This window comes from Schistocerca cancellata, chromosome 3 (assembly GCF_023864275.1).
Source record: "Schistocerca cancellata isolate TAMUIC-IGC-003103 chromosome 3, iqSchCanc2.1, whole genome shotgun sequence".
Taxonomy (NCBI): Eukaryota; Metazoa; Arthropoda; class Insecta; order Orthoptera; family Acrididae; genus Schistocerca; species Schistocerca cancellata.
The window spans coordinates 717,171,790-717,195,143 of NC_064628.1; the positions used below are offsets into that span (position 1 = coordinate 717,171,790).

The 23,354-nt window shown below is 40.1% G+C and overlaps 1 protein-coding gene across 3 annotated transcripts in view; it reads right to left on the reverse strand.

Moving 5' to 3' along the window:
* LOC126175727 (uncharacterized) overlaps window positions 1-23,354 on the reverse strand; it is a 140,206-nt gene that overhangs the window by 45,949 nt on the left and 70,903 nt on the right. For all 3 annotated transcript variants that reach the window (XM_049922665.1, XM_049922667.1, XM_049922666.1), the window contains 5 exons: window positions 6,662-6,830; window positions 6,472-6,576; window positions 6,311-6,378; window positions 3,134-3,268; window positions 2,720-3,050 (listed from right to left, as the gene is read on the reverse strand). In XM_049922665.1, coding sequence (XP_049778622.1) covers window positions 2,720-3,050; window positions 3,134-3,268; window positions 6,311-6,378; window positions 6,472-6,576; window positions 6,662-6,830 — 808 coding nt within the window. The remainder of the gene's footprint in view (window positions 1-2,719; window positions 3,051-3,133; window positions 3,269-6,310; window positions 6,379-6,471; window positions 6,577-6,661; window positions 6,831-23,354) is intronic.

The following is a 23,354-nucleotide window of genomic DNA, read 5'->3' on the forward strand; positions in this document are numbered from 1 at the left end:
TAGCAGTTGCTCGTACACACCTGGCACTGCTGCTGGGCGGCCTTAAGCCCATCTCCAGTTCATCCCTAGATGGCAATGGCATTATTTTCACAGCAGCGGGGAACTTAAATTCATCATATGTGGTAGCTCGCACCAACCTTCTGATAGCAGTAGCTCATGCCAGGCGTTGCAGATGGATGGCCTTACACCTTTCATCTGCTTACTGCTAGATGCTAATGGCTTATTTTCATGCTGGTGGGAGACTTACTTATTCATAGTTCAAACAATTTGCAAGAAATATTTATAAATTATACACACAAACTTCCTCCTGAATCGGTCTATCTTTTAGCGAAAACTGTATCAAAATTTCTACAGTAGTTCCTGAGATTAGCCCAAACATACAGACAGAAACTGTATTGTGTTTGTCTAGATGCCAATGTGATTTCCTGCAGAAATAACAGTAGCTACCTCATTAATGTACTGAACCGCTTTTTCATGCAATAACACTTAATTTTGTGCCTTGTGGTGGGTCATATCAGCCACAATGAACGCTGGATATATTCTAAAGAACCAACATGATGAATGCAAGCATGTTTTGCATCAGACCGTAGCCTTGCCAATATCAATTTGGAAATGTTGTGAGGTACCACATGGACAATTCATGAATTCCAAGAAGTAAGAAAACCAATTTAATAAACCAACATACTTTGGGAAAAATATGAGATTTAACAATGATTGTAATATGCTTAGAGATGACAAATCCACAAAGTGAGGAGCAAATATCTGGTCTGCAGAGGAGACAAATTTTGCGAGAATGTGCCAAACTGTTGATGATGATTCCCTGAATATTTTCATTGTGGGCATGAATCATTTGAGTGAATCTTAACACAGACCAAAGCACCAAAGTTTATTTGTGTATTATCCTAGTGTCGCTGCCTTACTAGAGTGAAAGTTGTCTTGAGTGGAAAAAAGAAAAATTAGTAGTAAATATGTCCCATCAATGATAGGACCATCAGAGACAGAGCACAAGCGTACATTGGGGAAGGGCGGAGAAAGGATATTGGCCATGACCTTTTGAAGAAAGGAACTATTATTTCTGAAAATAAGTGGTGCGTCCCTTTCAGAAGCGTATATTAGGAGTGCTATTCATTTTGCCTTCTGGAGGCCAGGACTTGTCAGCAATTCTGTCTCCTAAATCATTGTATCTTCTGTATTAGTTAGTTCTGAAGAAGGATATGTTCAAAAGTTTACCACAGTTTTTAAATTTGTTTATGTGCCTCTCGATCAATCAATGTCTCCACTACAAAGTGAGCGGTTAGCTTCGCTCCTTCCATCGACCACAGAATCATAGACATTTAGAATTAAAGTCTTATATGTTACAAATTATACTCAGACTTATCAGTAATTATAAAACAATGCACAGTAGATTGCATCAGGTGTCAACTGAATACACAATTTGCCCCATCTCATATTTCATAGAGAATTCTGTCCAACAGTTAGATGGTGCAACACTAAATGGTTTGTTTTTCAGCAATAGTGAATGAATAAATGTGTAACAGATATTTACCTATCAGCATAACCTCTTCTAAAGTTAAAGTTGTAAAGATCTATGTCCAGTAGCTGGGGTGGCAGATAATGTACAGCTAAATCAAAGTTATTATGATGTGAATGCGCAATGAATATTACAAAAAAATAAATACATAAATAAAAACCAGCACAGCATGGCTTTTTAAAAATTCCATACAACAGTAATTTTGCTTTCATCATAAATGAAAACATAAAATCTACATTCAGTAGTAAAAAGTAAAAGCTACATACTATGTCTGTGTTACCAATGTCCATGTATATCATAAACTGACATCTGCACAGTCACTGGAAGCAAAGTAAATTGTGCACCTGTCTTCACTTTTGGAATTATTGTATTCCCATATTGTGAAGGTAAGGGTAAAACACAAACAGTAACAAGTCAAGTGTAATACCCTTAGAAAATCAACTCAAAAATAAGGGATAACAGTTCACAAAGAAACAGTGTCTGAAGGCTACATCATACACTTCTTTTTCTTTATGTTTGTCTTACCATACAAAATCAATTCTACACATCCTAGAAACAGAACCTCTCTTAGAACTACTCAGATTTGTTCCAAGCTGTCTCTCAGAGTATAGAATACTTTTCACCTAATGAGGCTAACATATCTGTTTATTATGTGTGTCAATTTTCAGAAAAATGTCTGATCATGGATGAAATTTAAGAAATTACTGACTCTGAATATTCTAATTTTCACCAAAAAATTTGTTCATAGGTCTTAAAAAAATCTTTTTCATGAGACTGTACAAAAGCATCCCTGCTGTCCTGTTTCCACCTATTTTAGTATGCATTTATTCAGGGAGCTCTGACTATCACAATAAGTGACTGCATATTGTCGCAGTTATGTCATCCTACAGCCTAGCAGTTATCAAATAAACATTATCTTACAATCTGGTTACAGAACTGAGCTAAACAGTATAATTATATTTTGTTAATTTAGTGTTCCAGACAAGTCAAGCAGAAAATACTAATAGTAACTGTCTGTATCATGCTCCTAACAAGCAGCTCATTATACTGTATCATCACTTGTCTGACATTATAACGAAACAATTCTATCGTGTGCCAACTTTTACAGTAGTAGTTATTAGTACTATGTTTAACAAACACAATTTACAGAGTCACTATATTTTTTCAATTTATACAGCTTGTACTTACTGTTCTACACATAACACTGTAATGTTCTCTTTTCAGATATGTTTTAAAATCTGTAAGGAAACACAAAACTTTATTGGATTCTTCCTCTTCAGAATGAAGTACACGCAAAACAGCATTTATTAACTTGTTTTCCAATTTTATGCAATCCGCCCATTTCTCCGTTTGCGATAACCAGTAATTTACACGATTATATTTTGAATTACACATTGTTAATATGTGCTTCAAATTTTTAACATTAGCAGACATCTGTGACAAAGAAATGAGATCAGTCTTGAAATCTGATATTATATCTTCAGCTGTTTTAATGTTTTTCAATGTAGCCAGTTCCTTCCTGAAATAAAAACAAAACAATTGTTTATAGAAAACTGAATTATCATTTTGTTTGTATTTCTGCATTAGGAATCGTTTGCGTACTTTATGTTTGTTGTTAATGATGTCTTAACATCGTTTCCAATGGCATCAGCCATTGTCATTGTATGAGAAACTGCTGCTTCTTGTCCCTTTAGCAAACACTCAAGGACACCGTTCTTATACAAAGTCGCTGAAAGCCTGTAGACCAATGATAGTAATTATTACATAAAATGATTAAAAATTATTCAACTTAAAACAAAACAGGCACAGTATAAGTTAAAGTTCCTCATGTAATTTTTATATATTTTCCACCAGAGATACAAAAGTTATCTATAAAATAACCCACTGCCATTTATTCCATACATTATGTGCAGGATATACTGAAACAATAATCCAGGGGTCAAAAATGTCACGCTATCAAATTATATATGCAATTCAGAAGCTGTGTAATGGCAACAGCTTAAAGGATTAAGAAGTTTTCCTGAGTTTTACAAGCTGCATAAATTGGCCGGCAGAGACAAATTACATTATAAACTAACCATCTGCCAGCACACTATAAGAATACAAAATACCCATTTCATTTTTCTCCTTTACTTCATTAACTACAACTATGAGAAATTTTGTCACACAAAACTCAAGATTGAATGTACATGACATTTGCTTGGGTTCCTCCACATCTGTTAGTGGGTACAGTACACTTCGTTTGCATTTGTTTATTTTATTATCAAATACAATGTGACTGTTATAAGTTTTTTTTTTTTTTTTAATTTACTAACTGTGCATGATTGTCTTCATATGCTACATGACAACTTCATATGCTAGATGGCATTATTTATCATGAACTTTAATATTACTGAATCAGCGGCCTCTGCCATGTAACAACAAACAGTGTAACACTCATTTTCCCCCTTTGTAACAATGGCCTCACAGTCTGCTAAATACAGTAGATAAAACATACGGAAAATAATATACACTCCTGGAAATTGAAATAAGAACACCGTGAATTCATTGTCCCAGGAAGGGGAAACTTTATTGACACATTCCTGGGGTCAGATACATCACATGATCACACTGACAGAACCACAGGCACATAGACACAGGCAACAGAGCATGCACAATGTCGGCACTAGTACAGTGTATATCCACCTTTCGCAGCAATGCAGGCTGCTATTCTCCCATGGAGACGATCGTAGAGATGCTGGATGTAGTCCTGTGGAACGGCTTGCCATGCCATTTCCACCTGGCGCCTCAGTTGGATCAGCGTTCGTGCTGGACGTGCAGACCGCGTGAAACGACGCTTCATCCAGTACCAAACATGCTCAATGGGGGACAGATCCGGAGATCTTGCTGACCAGGGTAGTTGACTTACACCTTCTAGAGCACGTTGGGTGGCACGGGATACATGCGGACGCGCATTGTCCTGTTGGAACAGCACGTTCCCTTGCCGGTCTAGGAATGGTAGAACGATGGGTTCGATGACGGTTTGGATGTACCGTGCACTATTCAGTGTCCCCTCGACGATCACCAGTGGTGTACGGCCAGTGTACGAGATCGCCCCCCACACCATGATGCCGGGTGTTGGCCCTGTGTGCCTCGGTCGTATGCAGTCCTGATTGTGGCGCTCACCTGCACGGCGCCAAACACGCATACGACCATCATTGGCACCAAGGCAGAAGCGACTCTCATCGCTGAAGACGACACGTCTCCATTCGTCCCTCCATTCACGCCTGTCGCGACACCACTGGAGGCGGGCTGCACGATGTTGGGGCGTGAGCGGAAGACGGCCTAACGGTGCGCGGGACCGTAGCCCAGCTTCATGGAGACGGTTGCGAATGGTCCTTGCCGATACCCCAGGAGCAACAGTGTCCCTAATTTGCTGGGAAGTGGCGGTGCGGTCCCCTACGGCACTGCGTAGGATCCTACGGTCTTGGCGTGCATCCGTGCGTCGCTGCGGTCCGGTCCCAGGTCGACGGGCACGTGCACCTTCCGCCGACCACTGGCGACAACATCGATGTACTGTGGAGACCCCACGCCCCACGTGTTGAGCAATTCGGCGGTACGTCCACCCGGCCTCCCGCATGCCCACTATACGCCCTCGCTCAAAGTCCGTCAACTGCACATACGGTTCACGTCCACGCTGTCGCGGCATGCTACCAGTGTTAAAGACTGCGATGGAGCTCCGTATGCCACGGCAAACTGGCTGACACTGACGGCGGCGGTGCACAAATGCTGCGCAGCTAGCGCCATTCGACGGCCAACACCGCGGTTCCTGGTGTGTCTGCTGTGCCGTGCGTGTGATCATTGCTTGTACAGCCCTCTCGCAGTGTCCGGAGCAAGTATGGTGGGTCTGACACACCGGTGTCGATGTGTTCTTTTTTCCATTTCCAGGAGTGTATAAGTAATTCCCTTAACTGTCAGCATGAGTGGATTGTTGGTCACAATACGTTGCTAACTTACTTTACAGAAGTAACCTGGAGTCATTATTTCTCTTATTAATGGGTAACTTGATTCCTTCCATGTCCCTGAAGGTTAGTCTCCTCCATGATGGGATTTGCATACAACGATGAATAAATGAATTAATACCAATTATGGTGTAGCAAAGAAAAGCTAATAAACAAATGAGAAATGGCAATCATACCTATAGCTGATCGATATGTGACACATACTCATGGGATTGCCTTTCCTCATTTTTGTATGGTCTTTCTGTTTGGAATGTTATTATCGTACCCAATATCTTTTTTTATTTAAAAAATTGCATCAGAAGCCAGGACATAAATCCCTTAAATTCATTCTAGAGTATGTGACATGTTAGAACTAGGGAGAAACCTGATCCTTACCTTTTGCTCACAGTGAGTCATCAATTTTTTTATACCTCACTGAAGAACATTTAAAACTTTGTGCTGTATATAGCACCTTTGTACACTGGGATCTTCAATCAGGCACAACAAAATAAAATGAAAAAAAAAAAAAAATTATTTGTGGCTGCTACAGCACAATAATAAATGTCTTGAAAGTACTGAAGTTTGTGATATTAAGGCATGAATGAGATCTTGCAAGGTTACTCTCTTCATAAGGAAATAATAGGCATACACCAGTGTTTCACATAGTCAACTATTGCATAGGAAACTCATTTAGTAGAACACCTCTCGTTATTAGTGCTACAGTTTTGAACTTTATATGTATTCAACTGACTGGCATCTTCTGCATTCTCTTAATTTAAAACTTAAATTTCCATACTACCTTGCTTCAAGTATTGTCTGTTCAATAATAACATTTCTATATCTTTCTGCTCCATTAGTCTTTGCTGCCTGAAATAATAAAGTAAGACATCTGTACATTTTCCTGTTTATAAGTGGCAAGCAGCATAAAAAGGATACAAATTTAAAATCTTCAGTACTCACTTCTAGAAAATGATTTCTTAGGTGAAAATTAAAAGTTTCAAGAAAACAGTCAATCTTCTCTCTCAATGCTAAAAGCGGTGATTCACACAAATATTGATCCAGTATCTGAAAAAAAAAAATAGGCTAAATTATTTGCCAGATGATGTATTACAGTTAGCATAAAAATTCTATAAACTTTGACGAAACTTACAATTCTTCCAGGGATGTTTTTTAACTCATCAATAACTTTGAAATTTGTAATAAATGCATTTTCTAAATTCTCTTCATATTTCTCCAATGCCTTTTCATATAATCCCTTGGAGTCTAATTTATTTTGCTCCAGCTGGCTCAGAAACGTTTTTAATTCTTTCAGCTCCTCACTGTATAAAGAAAAACTTATTTAAGAAAGGTTAACTGATGTAGCAGTTGTAAAACATAAGACTACAACAAATTTTAAAATTCTCCAAAGAACACGAACTCCTAAATTAGGTTTAATGGTTCATAATGGAGCATTACTGAGATGTCATTAAATGATTTCTTACAGGTAGTTATTATACTGATTGGCCACCATATTACTGCACTTGACATCACACTGCCCTTACCGGAAGCACATGGTGACATTACAGCAAGTCTCAGGAAAACACATCACACTGTGAATGATATTAAGCTTTTCAGTGTGGCCTCATGAAATCTCATTATAAATTATACACGGTGAGTAGACCAAAGCACCTTCCCTCCCAGGCGCAATAATATTGCAGTCAACTAATCCACAAAGATACTTTTGTCACCATTTACCAAAAAACTACCAGTATTAATGTTACAATTTTATAAAATCTTCTTGAAAAGGTGAACAGAACATAGAGCAATCCACAGCCATATGCACTTTTATTATGAAGAGTTGTGTTAACACTGAAAATTTTATTTATCAAGATCAGTAGAGAACAATAACGGCATTAAAGAGAACTGTCATGTCTGAAATACTCTTTTACAAAACTGGCTACAACTTCGAAAAGAAAAAAAGGTGAAAGTCAGAGATCTCAAGATAAAATCAAACAAAATCATTAGGCAATGCAAGATAAGTCTGTCCTTATATACACTAAAAAATATCTGAAAACAAAGATTCTGTAACTTACCAAACGAAAGCGTTGGTACGTCGATAGAGACAATAACAAACAAACACAAATTTCAAGCCTTCGCAACCCACGATTGCTTCAGCAGGAAAGAGGGAAGGAGAGGGAAAGACGAAAGGATATGGGTTTTAAGGGAGAGGGTAAGGAGTCATTCCAGTCTGCTTGTGCCTGTATATGTGCGGATGGATGTGTGTGTGTGTGTGTGTGTGTGTGTGTGTGTGTGTGTGTGTGAGAGAGAGAGAGAGAGAGAGAGAGAGAGAGAGAGAGAGAGAGAGAGAGAGAGAGAGAGAGCTTCGTATTTCCCTCTCCTTCCCTCTTTCCTGATGAAGCAACCATGGGTTGCGAAAGCTTGAAATTTGTGTGTGTTTTTGTGTTTGTAATTGTCTCTATCGACGTACCAACACTTTCGTTTGGAAAGTTACAGAATCTTTGTTTTTAGATATTTTTTCCCACGTGGAATATTTCCCTCTATTATACTAATAAATATCTGAATATTCTTGACGTACATGCATAACAAATTGAGAAATCAATGAGGAGCCCAGAAATAGTGTGTAAAGAAAAAATGAAAATCAAATTAACAGTCATTATGCGTAAAGCCTCTGTCACAATGAATTGATGATATCTCCTGTGTAGCAGCAACAGTGGTCTAAATGACATAAGCATGAAAATTAATTCCATGATCATCACAAATGGTAACAATAAAAAGCAATACCATAGTCTGAGAAAAGAAAGACGGATGGATCCTCCTGAGAGTCTGTGATACTGTACATATATAGTGCCAAAGTTAACATCATCAGTTCCATTTTGTACAATATGAGTGATGGTGATACCACTTCGATTACTTGCAACCTATCTGACTTTCTGAAAGGTTTATTTCTTTATCCACAGTATTTCACAAATAAGGTGTCAGAAATTTCATTTTATCATAGGAAGAAAGATCAGAGTTAGCGCCTCTGCAACAAAATCGTTAGATACACAAACTCGGATAGTGCAAGGATGGGGAAGGAAACTGATTATGTACTTTTCAAAGTAACTATCCTAACATCAGCTTTAATAAATATAGGTCAGCCACAGAAAACCTAAATCAGGATAACCCTTTCTGTGAATTTGTCGACTGCAGTGGATAATTTTATTTTCAGTCTATATACACATTCTACTAGCTTTGTAATGCACGGGGCTTAGCATACTTTGTAGTGGACACTCTCTTCTACTAGTCTGTGTTTCAGAGCCAGCTGCTGACTGATGTTTGAACTTTCAAGGCATGTGCTAAGAGTTGGTCATGCATATATTGTGGCTGAGTGTAACTACTTAGCTTTCAGAATTGTATAAATTTTTTTTCTATATGTTCAACATTCCCCGTCGAAAGAGGTTTCTCTAATTTCAAAAATAGTTACAGTCATCATCATTTTTGGTTTCCTACAGCAATTCACATTTTGCTTGTGCACTAGTTCTAAGTGTTTGCTCTCATTTTGACACTAGTTCACTGTTAGTAATTACCATATTTTACAGACTACAAGATGCGCTTTTTTCTTTGAAAAATTGTCTCTAACAGTCAGATGCATCATGTACTCTGAATTAATATAAAAATGTCAAATGTTTGATTTAAAATTCCTGCCAGTCCTTTAAACGGCTATATATTTGATGCCATGGGAAACCTATCTTTATCTGGCAGCAATGGATTCAACCGGCTACAGCAGTGCACTGATACAACGGACATGAGTTGCAGGGATTCACAAGCTTGCTAACACTGTCTCCCTCCTGCTCCACCAACAAAAACCCAGAACACTATCTAGCCTATGATGCCCCATTGCAGTCTACTGTGCCAGTTAACCTGAATTGAAAGCAACTTATGTTATCGGTAACAGAACAATATTTTTGTCAGTAGCTAGTTTTGTAATGGAAAAAAAATGGAAGGTGTTCATATAATGAGGGCTGTAAATTGAAAGTAATAGCATATGCAGAAGAACGTGGAGACAGAGCAGCTGAGCAGCATTTCAGCCCTGGAAAAAAAAAATTAAAAAATGTTTAAAAGTTAAGGTTTCTCTTATACTATGTAGCGTCTTATAGGTCACAAAATTTAGTATGCAGAATTATTTCAACAATGATAAGGAATTCCAAAGAAAAACCCACTATGGAAGAGATTTTAGGAATTATCAAAAATACTGATATATATGGTATTGAAGAACTTGAAGATGAAAATTTTTCTTCAGTAGCTGACAACAATGATGAACTTACCCAGACAATGGATTATCTCAAGGATGAAGATTTAGGAACATGTATTCGAGAATAAAATTGCTTTTTTACACCAACAAATATAGAAAAGTGAAACGTTGCACTAGGAACTTTTAACTACTCACGAGTACAACTGCACTGGGATACAAAGTTTTGTGTACCTTTCATATCAGAAGCTATGATATTTACTAGTGTTTTTTGTCCAAATTGAGAGGAAATCTGCATTTTACTGATTATAACAAGAAAGATTCTCAGAAGTTAGACATTTTCTGGAAAGTCAGGCCTTTGTCTGATACAGTGAGATCTAGGTGTCAAGCTCTTGAAATGGAACTTCAATTTTGTGTAGATGAACAGATGATCCCTTTCAAAGGAAAGATCAATGTCAAATAGTTCATGCAAATCACACCAAACAGGTGGGGACAGGAAGATGCTTTTGTGAGGGAAGTGACATCATGTACGACTCTCTCATCTTTCAAGGACAACTGTACGTGAAGAGTGCTTCGTCATGCAATTGTCTGAGAGAATCAACGTTCCATTCCCACAGTTATATTCTGATTTATACTGCAGATTGTGGCACATGTTGGAAAAATGATGCCTGTCGTCTGGGCTCTGATGTCATACTTGAGTCATTCCAGCAACTGGCAGGGAAGATTGAGAAGACTAGCCTTATGCATGGAGTTTCAACGAAACTCACAATTTGTAGAATTGTCCTCCGTACAGAACATTGCCCCTTGGTTCTGAGTCAAGTGGAAGGACTGAACCAGAGACTTCAAAGCTTCTGTGACAAGCTAGGTTGCGACTTCCTGGACTTGGGCCATAGAGCTGAGAACTGTAGGGCCCCCTAAATGGGTCAGGTGGCACGATCCATCAGAGGCTGCTACTCAGACAGATGACTGTGTGTGTGGGTTGCAATCAAGGGATTTTTTGTACACTAGGCAACTCTCCATCCAATCACAAAAACAACAGCTGTAGGAAACCCAGAAGTATCAGTGTAAGATTGAAAGAAATGGCTCCCATAGGTGAGAATATTAAAATCCTAATGGTAAACTGCTGAAGCATTCACAACAAAGTGTCAGAGTTTGAAGCACTCATGAAAAACAACGGAGCTCACATAATACTATGTACAGATAGCTGGTTGAAAACTAGAATTGATAGCAGTGAGAGTTTTGGGGAAAATTTAAGTGTATGTCAAAAGGATAGGCAGATGGGAAATAAGAGGTTCAGGGATGGGCATAAAATCATAATTGCATCCTTCTATCACCCACCAGACTCATCTTCTGATGCCACCAAAATCTTTAGAGAAAACCACGGTTCAATTGTACATAAGTTCCCAAATCATACTTTAATCATCGGTGGAGACTTAAATCATCCAACAATTGGGAAAATTACAGTTCTGTTAGTGGTGGGCATGACGAGACATCCCGCGAAACATTACTGAAAACTATCTAGAACAGACTGTTAGGAATCCACTCATGGTGGAAATACATTGAATCTAATGGCTACAAATAGACCTGACCCTTTGAAGATGTCCACATCGAAAATTGTCAGTGACCATGACGTAGTTATGGCAACCATGACTACCAAAGTACAAATAAAATAAGCAGACAGATATATATGTTTGGTAAACTAGATAACAAATCTGTGGTGTCATATCTCAATGAGGAAATTGAAACTTTCAGCAGAGGGCAGGAGCACATAGAGGAACTATGGCTCAAGTTTAAAAGAATAGTTGACCATGCTCTGGATACATATGTACCCAGCAGAACAGTTCATAAGGGATTGAAACTCCATGGCATGCAGTAACTGTAAAGAAACAGAGACTCCTGCATAATAGGTGTACAACAAAGTCTAGAACTATAGATAGAGACATGCTGAATGAAAAATGTTTGGCTGTCAGGAGAGCAATGAATGATGCCTTCAACGACTACCATAGCAGAATACTGTCAAACAATATTTCACAAAAACCAAAGACGTTGTGGTAGTATGTAAAGGCTGTAAGTTAGTGTCCAGTCATTCACAAATGAGACAGAAACTGAAATTGAGGGTAGTAAAGCAAAAGCTAAAATGCTTAACCCTGTTTTCAAATGTTCTCTAACAAAGGAAACAAAAAAAAAAAAAAAAAAAAAAAAAAAAAAAAAAAAAAAAAAAAAAAAATGCTCTAATTTAATCCTCGTACAACTAAAAAGATTAATAAAGTAAGTATTAGTCACAGTAGTGTTGAGAAACAGCTTAAATCATTAAAATGATCTGGGAGCCCAATGGAATTGCTGTCTGATTCTATACTGAATTTGCAGCTGAGTTAGTCCTTTTAAATATAATCTATTGTAGATCCCTCGAACAACAAACCATGTCCAGTTCCTGGAAAAGAGCACAGATCACATCTGTCTGCAAGATGGGTAGTAGAAATGATCCACAAAACTACCGTCCAATATCCTCGACATCGATTTTTTGTAGAATCTTACAACATATTCTAAGATCAAACATAATGAGGTATCTTGAACAGAATGACCTCATTGATGCCAACCAGCACAGATTCTGAAAACACTGATCATGTGAAACCCAACTCGCATTTTTCTCACATGACATACTGAAAACTTTGGACAAGGCAGGCAGGTAGATGTAGTATTTCTTGATTTCCAAAAAGCATTTGACTAAGGCCACACATACACTTATTGTCAAAAGTACGATCATATTTTGTGACTGGATTGAGGACTGTTTGGTAGAGAGAACACAGCATGTTATCTTCAATGGAGAGTCATCGTCAGATGTAGTGGTAACTTCAGGTGTGCCCAAGGTAAATGTGTTGGGGCCCTTGCTGGTCAAGTTGTATATTAATGACCTTGCACACAATATTAACAGTAACCTCAGAAATTTTGCTGATGATGCCATTATTTATAATGAAGTACTACCCGAAAGAAGCTGCATAAATATTCAGTCAGATCTTGTTAAAATTTTGAACTTGCTTTAAATTTTCAGTAACATAAAACTGTGCTCTTTACAAAATGAAAAAAAGTAGTATCCCATGACTACAGTACCAATGAGTCACTGTTGGAGGCCAACTCGTACAAATACCTGGGTGCAACACCTTGCAGGATATGAAATGGAATGATCACATAGTCTCAGTTGTGGGTAAAGCAGATGGTGGACTTTGGTTTATTGATAGAATACTGGGGAAGTTCAATCGGTCTACAAAAGAGATTGTTTACGAATCACTCATATGACGGTTCTAGAATATTCCTCAAGTGGGCGGGACCTGTACCAAATGGGACTAGCAGGTGATACTGAATGTATACACAGAAGGGCAACATGAATGGCCACATATTTGCTTCGTCTGTGAGAGAGAGTCACATATGTCCTGAAGGAACGGAACTGGAAGACTTGAAGATAGACATAAACTATTCCAAGAAAGTCTGTTCATAAAGTTTCAAGAACAGCTGTAAATGATGAGTCTTGGAATATACTACAACACCCTACATATTGTTCACATAGGGATTGTGAGAATAAGATTAGAATAATTACTGTATGCACAGAGGCAATTAAAGGATCATTCTTTCTGCACTCCATATATGAATGGAATAGGAAGAAACCCTAATAACCAGTACAACGGGACATCTCCTCTGCCATGCATTTCATTTCACAGTGGTTTGCAGAGTGTACTTGTAGATAATTATTTCAGTACATACTGGATGATCCAGTGGCTACATAATAAGGGTGTTTACGCACTTGAAACTGCTTGAATAAATCAATTTCAGAAACCACCTTTTCAGCATGATGCAGACAAAGAAAAATGAAGTATGAGGATTCATGCAGACGTTTATTAGCAATGATGGTGCTGTATCCTCACTAAGTGCTTTGACAAAAAATCAGTGACTTTGCGCTCAAACTTCAAAGGCACTGGAGCCAAGCATACCAATAGACATTGGGATAAGAATAATAAATCATATGTTGATGTTCTGAGGCATGAGGTTGTGAAACTGTACAACATTGCCATGGGTAGTATTGGCAATTATGACTTTTTAATTCCAATTTATTGAACATTTATTCGATCACAAACTCGGTCATAATGCATGTTTACTCACGACACTGATAATACAGGTGTAACCAATTCACAGCTGGAGTATTTGTGTTAGGCGAAATGAATTGGACTTTCTGAAAAAAAGAACTTAGCATCTACTCAATTTTCATCAACATACTGCAGAATCATGGATTATGGCACGCAAACGGACTATAAAGAAGAGAAGCAGACCTCCAAATGAAGCTGCCCAGTAAATGTGCCTGCAAGGTGCAGAAATAAACTGAAACCAGCAGAGATGATTCTGTGGACCATTTACCATACACTGATCAGCAAAAATTGGCATGTAGATACAAAAATCCTGGGCACAAAACTAAAGTACACATGCAGTGTTGCAAATGCTAGCAACACCTTTATATAGCAACATAGTCCAGTAGGGTTAAACCTAAAAATTAGACAAATTGGAAATAATTGCAACAAAAGGTTTTATTGTTTTAATGGCTTCATTCGTGGCCCAATATGACTATCCTAGGTTTTCCCCCTTGGTGGAGTTGTGGAAAAGTGGTGGGGGGCAAAAATGTACCCAAAAAAGGGGTATTTTTTCGGTTTTGTGATTATATTCCGTAAATGACTCACAATATCGAAAACATAGCAGAATTAAAAATTGTAGGGCATGAAATTCTGCATTGAATGAGACCATCCGCATATTTTTTGGACCACCCGTTTCCATACTAGTGCTCTTCAAAATTGCACCAATTTTACATGTTCATGAAAATTTTTCATTTTAACTTCTGTTTTTTGGTAAAATCATTGAAACTAACCCATGTATCAATAAAATGGTTCATACAAATGATATAGAGGAATAAATTCTGCATTTGATGAGACCAAAAGCGAAATGCACCACCCGTTTCTGTACGGCTAAGTTTGTACTTTCATTGCTATGGATGTAAGGTACTTCATGTTTACAAATCTATGTCTCTAGATCAGTTTTATGCAGAAAACTCGAAAATAACATTATCATGAGTAAAGATTGAAAAAAATTAAAAAACTGTTCAAAGTCAGATTCTGAACATGCCAACAGTTACTACAGTGACCCAGCAGGTTGAAGAGTTTTGTGGGGTATCACTCACTACCTCACAACAACATGTTGATGCGAGGGATGCTAGAGTTCAGCGTAACAAGCCAGACTTTCAGAAATTTATTGAGTGGTTTCAGTCCCATGATCCTTTTCCTGTTACTAAATTTGTTATGTCCATCAGCACAGGAATTGTCGGAGATGACTCAATCAACTGTCACAGAGCCTTTGAAATGGGCAAATCCTCAATGTTCGCCCTAGTTGGTCAAACCTTTGACAACATCAAGTTTGTCCAAAACAAAAGAGTGATGAGTATACAGAGATTTAAACCTAAGGTGACCATTCAACGGGAGGATGTACCAGTGAACCCTGAAAGTATATTCCACCAGATAGCACTTCTAATAAATTTGACGAACAGCTTAAAGAATTCTTTTGATATGAGCTGGCACCCTATCCTCTCTCTCTGTTTGATGCATCTGGAATGAGGAAAACTCCCAAGTCAATGTTATATGACTTGGTCACACCACTGAATGATGTAAACCTGGAAGAAGCAGCATTTGTCATCAATGGTGGATTTCTTCTCCACTGGGTTGTATGGAAGAATGGTGACACATTCCAGTTGCTAACCAAATAGGTTGAATATTTAAGACACAGCAGCAGAAGTGCGACAAGTGTGGCGTTCGATGGCTACCCAGAAGACTTGCCCACCAAGAGCATCAAATATGCTGAGCTCCTCCACCGAAGCAAAAGACACACTACACCTGCGCTTATCTTTACCGAGTTAATGATGGTGACTATGACTCAGGAGCAATTCCTTTGTAATGACAAAAATAAAGCATGTCTCACTAGCTTGCTTATTTCGAGGCTTGAAGATAAAGGCTTTTCAGTAAAGCAAGCTAATGAAGATGCAGACCACCTAATTGTTACCATAGCACTTTAAGTATCACAGGAACATGAGAAGGTTGTGGTTGTTGGTGAGGATATGGACCTTCTCATCATGCTCAATGCCCTAGCCAGGTTTCTTGAAACCTAGGAGAGGAAAGATCTCATCAAAAGTATTTGGTTCCAGCAGTTTTAAACTGGCAAACATCAGAAGCCCACTCATATTTCTCCATGCCATAAGTGGATGTGACAACTTCGGCACTCTTCGGTCAGCGCAAGAAGAAGGTGGTCACTCTACTGCTCAAAAATAAATGTCCTCTGGAAGATATCAAACCTTTCTTAGAGCATGACAACCTAGAGCATGACAACCAAGCTGAAGTTATTGTCGAAGCTGGCCTCCAATTTTTAACAAGCCTCTATGGTGGTACGGCAGGAGACACTTTAGACAAACTGCGATTCGACCGGTTTTCCAAAGCGATTGTGAAATCCAGATTCCCTCTAGCATCCCTACCACCAACGTCGGAAGCAGATCGCCAGCATTGCTTGAGGACCTACTTACAAGTACAAATGTGGATAGGACACCAGATGGATCCGCTCCTCTGGGGATGGCACGCTTCAGAGTTTGGTCTTGGCCCCGCTCCTACCTCCAAACAACCAGCTGCACGGTTTCTTTTCTCAACAATTTCCTGCAAATGCAACAAGGGCTGTGCAGGTAGTTGTGGGTGTCAGAAGGCTGGTATAGTTGTGGGTGTCAGAAGGCTGGTATTGAGTGCTCATTAATTTGTGTCAACAGCAAGGGGAACTCATGCACTAACTCCCTCCAAGCAGATGAAACTGACGAACCAGATGTTGACATAGACCTGGACTGTATATACCAGGTGATGAAAATTACTGACTTTGAGGAGCCGAGTGACGGTGTGTCGGACTCAGAAATTACGGACTTTGAGGAGCTGAGTGGTGAAATAACAGTCGAACGTTGATGTATGTTTGTGTACATACCTACTTTAACCCTTTCCATCTGATACATTTATATAAAATTTTGTAATTACGAAATATAATAACCACTACTTAATTTCAATGAGTGTCTCTCTCTTTCTGCCTCCTTCATATCAGTTGAATGGGTATCACTGTATTATATCGAGGGTTAAGAAATGAGACCTGTGTCTGACAAAAGACAAATTTTACAGGAGAGCTAAAAAACATAACTTTTTAATAAAAATTTTGATTGCTTTGATTTTTTTATTTAGAGCATAATCATTTATTACTCTCAGGTTGTGCATTGTCTTTTTTGTATCATTTTGTTACAACATATATTTTTTTCACTTACAAGTTTTTTTGAGCCAAGACTTTTTCTGACATCTGTCAGATACGAGGTCTCAGTTCTTAACTCTACATATATGAAAAACTTCTTTAATATTATTTTTCAAATTTTACAAAATTTTAATATTTTATTCTATTACTATTTTAAATAAGTACAAGACATTGGCTTGCTATAGTTCTGTATTTAAAAGAGTGTACATAAGAATCAGTGAAGAACTACATTTGAAATTGTCTTCATTGATGATGAGAAATGGTCCAAATTTAATGAGGAGCTGTACACAAATAGGTGGTCCAATAAATTCACTTTCGGTTTCATCGAATGCAGAATTTATCACTCCATATCTTTTTTATGAATGACATTATTGATATGTTGCTTAGTTTCAACAATATTACCAAAAAACAGAGGTTAAAACGAAAATTTTTCATGAACATGTAAAATTAGTCCAATTTTGAAGAGCACTAGTATGGAAACCGGTGGTCCAAAAATATGTGGATGGTCTCATTCAATGCGGAACTTCATGCCCTACAATTTTTAATTCCAGTATGTTCCCGATATTGCGAGTCATTTAGGAGATATAATCACAAAACCGAAAAATACTCCTTTTTCGGGTACATTTTTGCCTCCCACCACTTTTCCACAACTCCGTCGAGGGGGAAAACCTAGGATTGTCATACTGTGACACAAACGAAGCCATTAAAACAATAAAACCTTTTGTAGCAATTATTTCCGATTTGAATGCTAATTCTACTGGACTAATAGGACACAACTGCTGTTCACAGCATTGCCAATATCGTTTGACTTTTGTAGAGCTTTGCTAACAAGTTTTTTGCAACTCTTTTACAAGCGTATTATTTAAATGTTCCATTTCTTTAGAAACAGGGATGAAAATGTCAAAGTTAAGTACATGACAACAGTGAGAATCAAACAATGGAAACTCCAAGTGGGGATAACAATATAAGGAAAAGATAAGATTGCTACTTACTGTAAAGGTGACATGTTAAGTTGCAGACAGGCACAACAAAAAGACACTTATGTATTAGCTTTCGGCCACAGCCTTTGTGAGAAAAGGAAATGCACATACACACATTCATTCACAAAGCAAATACACATGACCGCCATCTCTACAGCTCAGACTGTGTGTGTGTGTGTGTGTGTGTGTGTGTGTGTTTTTTTCCTTTTCTCATAAAGGCCACTGCCAAAAGGTAATGTATAATTGTCTTTTCATTGTGCCTGTCTGCAACGTAACTTATCACTGTTACGGTAAGTAGCAATATATCTTTTCCTTTTTTTATTGACAATAGACAGAATTGTATGCATAGCATACATGGAAAATTATTATACAAATGTTCTTACAAGCAACAACATCAGAGTACAAGGCTATATGGAGAGACAAGTCCACATGAAAACCTGACATACAGGCAAACCAGTGAACCTGTAAGATACATTAACGGCAATATGTCCGGTAACCTAAGATTTTGTCACAGGGCAGTCAAAAGATGTGAATACATGGCATCAACTCTTAGAAAGTAAGCAGTGTTGCAAAAACACTTTGGTCAATAAGTATTATTGAAATAAAAAATCGGTGTGTAAAAGAACAGAACTGCATAGAAAAAAAACTTTATATGACCAGTGTGGAGTCTTGTGCATGTTACACATTCCAACAGATTACTAACTAATACATTAAAAAGTGGCAAAGGTAACAAAATGACCACCATGTGGCACTGGTAGTGACATGTCGAAGTGTTAAGTAAAAATACAAATGTCGATTCAAATTTCATGAAAACTGTAAAAGGTTATAAAAATAATTTTGCAACTAAAAAAGAAAACACCCAAACACATTATAACTCAGCGTGGAGAAATGAAAATGGACAACTGTCATGACAAAAATTTGAAATGTACATAGTAAAAACAGAATAGGAGGAGGAAGGTATATGTACTGGTCTTGCTTTTAGCAATTCTAGTTACTGTCATGATTTGTGGGAGTGAGTTTCAAATGCCTATCCTGTTATCCCTTTCAGTGATTCTTCTTCATTTCTGAGATGATAATTTTGTAATTTAGTATCCAAGCAGAACTTATTTTAGAAACTTTTTCATATAGCAGAAGCCAAAATTAGACTACCCAAATCATTCATTACAGAGAACACTGTGAATTAAAGGTATAATTTTTCATAGTTTTCAGACTTTCTTCCTTGTGTACTTTTAATCTCTAAAATTACTGTGTCAAAGTAGGACAGTGCACCAGAATATGGGTCACTGTCAATTGGGTGCCGCACCAACACTGAGGCAGGTCTTCAAGGCGAACAAGGTAGCCGAGTGTGGCCGGCAGAGAACCACTGAATCCATGTAAGAGGCCCACATGGAGGAGTAAAACACATTCGTAGTCTCCTTAATGGCACGCAGTTTGTTGTGCATACTGAGATTATGCCATTCCGTCTCCCAAAGGTGAAAAACCTTGCGGTGTAATAATGATCGCAGGTCGGTTTTGGGGATGCCCATCACCGGAAGTGGTTTCTGTGTAGCCTGTTTCCCAAGCCTGTTGGCAAGTCCATTTCACAGGATTCCAATGTGGCCTGGGAGCCACAAAAACGCCATGGAACAACTGGACTGTTCCAGGGCATACAGGGACTTCTGGATGGTCGCTACCAAAGGATGGCCAGGGTAGCACTGGTTGGTTGATAGCTTGTAGGCTGCTCAAGAAGTCTGTACACAGAAGAAACGACTCCTCAGGGCATGAAGGGATACACTGAAGTGCACGACATAGGGCCACCAGCTCTGCAGTGAATACACTGCAGCCATCAGGCAAAGAATGCTGTTCAATATGGCCTCTGTGGATGTAGGCGAAGCCAACACGGCCATCAGCCGTCGAGCTGTCGATGTAAACCACGTCAGAGCCCCAGAACACGTCAAGAAGGGAGAGGAAGTGACAGCGGAGAACCGTGGGAGCAATTGAGTCCTTAGGGGCACGCGAAAGGTCCAGACTAATCTCTGACCTAGGTGTACACCATGGAGGTGTATGCAGATGGAGCTCGGTGGGAGATGGTAAAGGGAAGGACTCCAGTTCAGACAGAAGGGATCGGACGCAAACCACAATCGTGAGCCCTGCCCAGGGCCGCCGATGTGGGAGTTGAACCGCCATGGGTGTGAAAAGGAGACGGTAGTTCAGATGTGCAGGAGAACTATGAACGTGTGAAACATAACTGGCGAGCAGTTGTGCATGCCTAACCTTCAAAGGAGACTCCAGCTTCCACCAGGACACTGGTCACTGAACTCGTCCTAAAAGCACCTGCTGCTAGCAGAACATCACAGAGGTGCACTGGCTTTAGTAAACACAATGCTGAGGATGCTGCCGGACCATAAACCAGACCCCCATAGTCAACGTGGGATTGAAAAAGGGCTCTGTAGAGCTGCAGCAGAGTAGAGTGATTTACTCTGAGCCGTGGTAAAAATTGCTGTTTTGAAGAGCGTGCTGCAGCGCGTAGTGTGGAGCACTCACTCCGTTTCTGGCGGTGGCCCTGCTGTGGCAATCGCAGCTTTGGTGTCTCCCTCTGGTGGGAAAGGGGAAAGGTTACCTGTTCACGTGCATTTAAGGGGCGCTATGAGCTCGCCAGTCAGTCATTCTGGGTCAGTCTCCCCTCCCCAGCTTTCTAGTCTGTCTCTCATCCGCATTTGTTAGGCAGTTAGTGTCTGTCTGTCGTTCAGAGTGCTAGTATGTCTGTCGTTCGGATCAACCTGTAAAGCCGGCAAAATGAGAGTATTTCAACTCCGCCAGTAAGAGAACTCAGCGAGTGGTCGCCTGGTAGGGGCTTAGTTACTGCATCTGAGTCTGCGCGTTAGGCCGCCAGGCTGCTCAGGCAATGGTCATTGGTGGTTGGACCGATCGGTTGGTTGGTCACGCACTGAGACAAAAGATGACTTGTCCGTCTTGAGTGTCAGCGCATGTGAGGTCGCCACGTGAGTCCAGTGGGACGCAGTGTACAGCGAGGGGTAGTGACTTTGCAGTCAACACGAGAGCAACAGGAGTCAACCCACGGCATCAGTCTGGCCGGTGCGAGCTGTGATGCCATGAGACACACAACTTTGTGACTGCACGCTGTGGGATAGAGCCCATGACTGCGCCTTGTGGCTGGTTCTCTGTAGGTGCTGCTCAGCAAAACCAGTACTGGAGCAGAGGTATGAAATGCAGAAGTCGTCTGCATACAGAGAAGATGAGATAGATGGCTCCACAGCTGCTGCTAGGCCGTTAATGGCCACTAAAAATAGAGAGACACTCAATACAGAGCCCTGTGGGACTCCATTCTCCTGGAGATGGTGGGAACTATGGGAGGCACCAGCCTGGACACGGAAAGTATGGAGCAACAGGAAATTTTGGTTAAATTCGGAATTAAGCCCCGGAGACCCCATTCATACAATGTGGCAACGATATGATACCTGCAGGTCGTGTCGTAAGCTTTTCGTAAGTCAAAAACGATGGTAACAAGGTGATGGTGCCTGGAAAAGGCTGTTCGGACAACAGACTCGAGGGACACAAGATTATTAGTGGTAGCATGACCGTGGCGGAAACTGCCCTGGTGTGGAGCCAGTAGGCCATGTGACTCCAGGACCCCACCCAACCACCAACACACCATACATTCTAGTAGCTTACGAAGAACGATAGTAAGGGTGATGGGCCAATAGCTATCCACATCAAATGGGTTTTTGCCATGTTTGAGCACTGGTATGATGGTGCTCTCCTGCCATTGCTACAAAAAGACACCATTGTACCAGATCCAATTGAAGATAACGAAGAGATGTCTCTTGCAGTCAGACGAGAGATGTTTAATCATCTGACTGTGGATCTGATCTGGCCCAGGAGCTGTGTCGGGGCAAAGTGCAAGGGCACTGAGGAGCTCCCATTCTGTAAACGGGGCGTTACAGGGTTCGCTATGGTGTGTAGTGAATGAGAGGACCTTCCATTCCAGCCACCATTTGAGACTGTGAAAGACTGGTGGACAATTCTCCAACGCAGAGGCTCGAGCATAGCGCGCAGCAAAGTGCTTGGCAATCACGTTTGCATTGGTAGATAACATGCAATCGATGGTAACACCATGTACACCTGTTGGGGTCTGTTACCCAAAAACACGTCTGACCTTCATCCAGACTTGGGAAGGTGACATATGGCACCCACTTGTTAAGACATACCTCTCCCAACACTCCTGTTTCCGTCTTTTTATAAGCTGACGAATGCGGGTGCGGAGCTGTTTATAGGCTACTAGATGCTCGAGGGGAAGGGTGCCGCTTATGTCGCTGTAGAGCTCACCAACGCTCTTTAATCAGCAACTCCCCCACCAAAGTATTGACTTTCGCCGGGGGCACCTGAAAGAATGAGGGATCACATTTTCCGCCGCAAAAACAATCGTCGTAGTGACCTGCTCAACCACAACATCATAGGCACCATGTGGGGGAGATGCAACAGTGACAGCACAGGTGAAGGCTTCCCAGTCTGCCTTGTTGAAAGCCCATCTGGGTATGTGTCCGTGGGCATCACATCAGGGGAATGACAGGAAGATAGGGAAGTGGTCACTACCACACAGGCCGTCATGTGCTCTGCAGTGAATTGATGGGAGAAGCCCAGGACCGCAAACCAAGAGATCAATGGCCGAATATGTGCCATGTGCCACACTGAAATGTGTGGGGGCACCTGTATTTAAGAGGCAGAGGTCAAGTTGTGACAGTAAATTTTCGACATCTCTACCTCGGCCAGTAAGCACAGCGCCACCCCACAAGGGGTTATGGGTGTTAAAATTTCCCAAAATAGGAAAGGTTTAGGGAGTTGACCAATCAGTGCAGCCAGTGCGTTAAGGGATACTGCACCATCTGGAAGAAGATATACATTGGAGACAGTTATTCCTGCGTCTTCCTTATCCTGACAGCCACAGCTTCAAGAGGAGTTTGAAGGGGCACAGGTTTGCTGCATACTGAGATATAGACACAAACTCCACCTGACACACTATGTATTATAGTCGCTACGGTTCTTGTAATATCCCCTATAGCCGCGAAGGGCAGGGGTCCACATTGGCGGGAACCAGGTTTCCTGGAGGGCAATGAAGAAAGCAGATGTAAAGTTTAAGAGTTGCCGTAGCTCAGCCAGGTGGTGGAAATAACCACAGCTATTCCACTGGAGGATGTTGTGATCATGAGGCAGAGAAGGCATGAAACACTCAATGAGGCAGTTTACGCATCAGGGTCACCTGCTGCCACTGATTGAGTACCTGT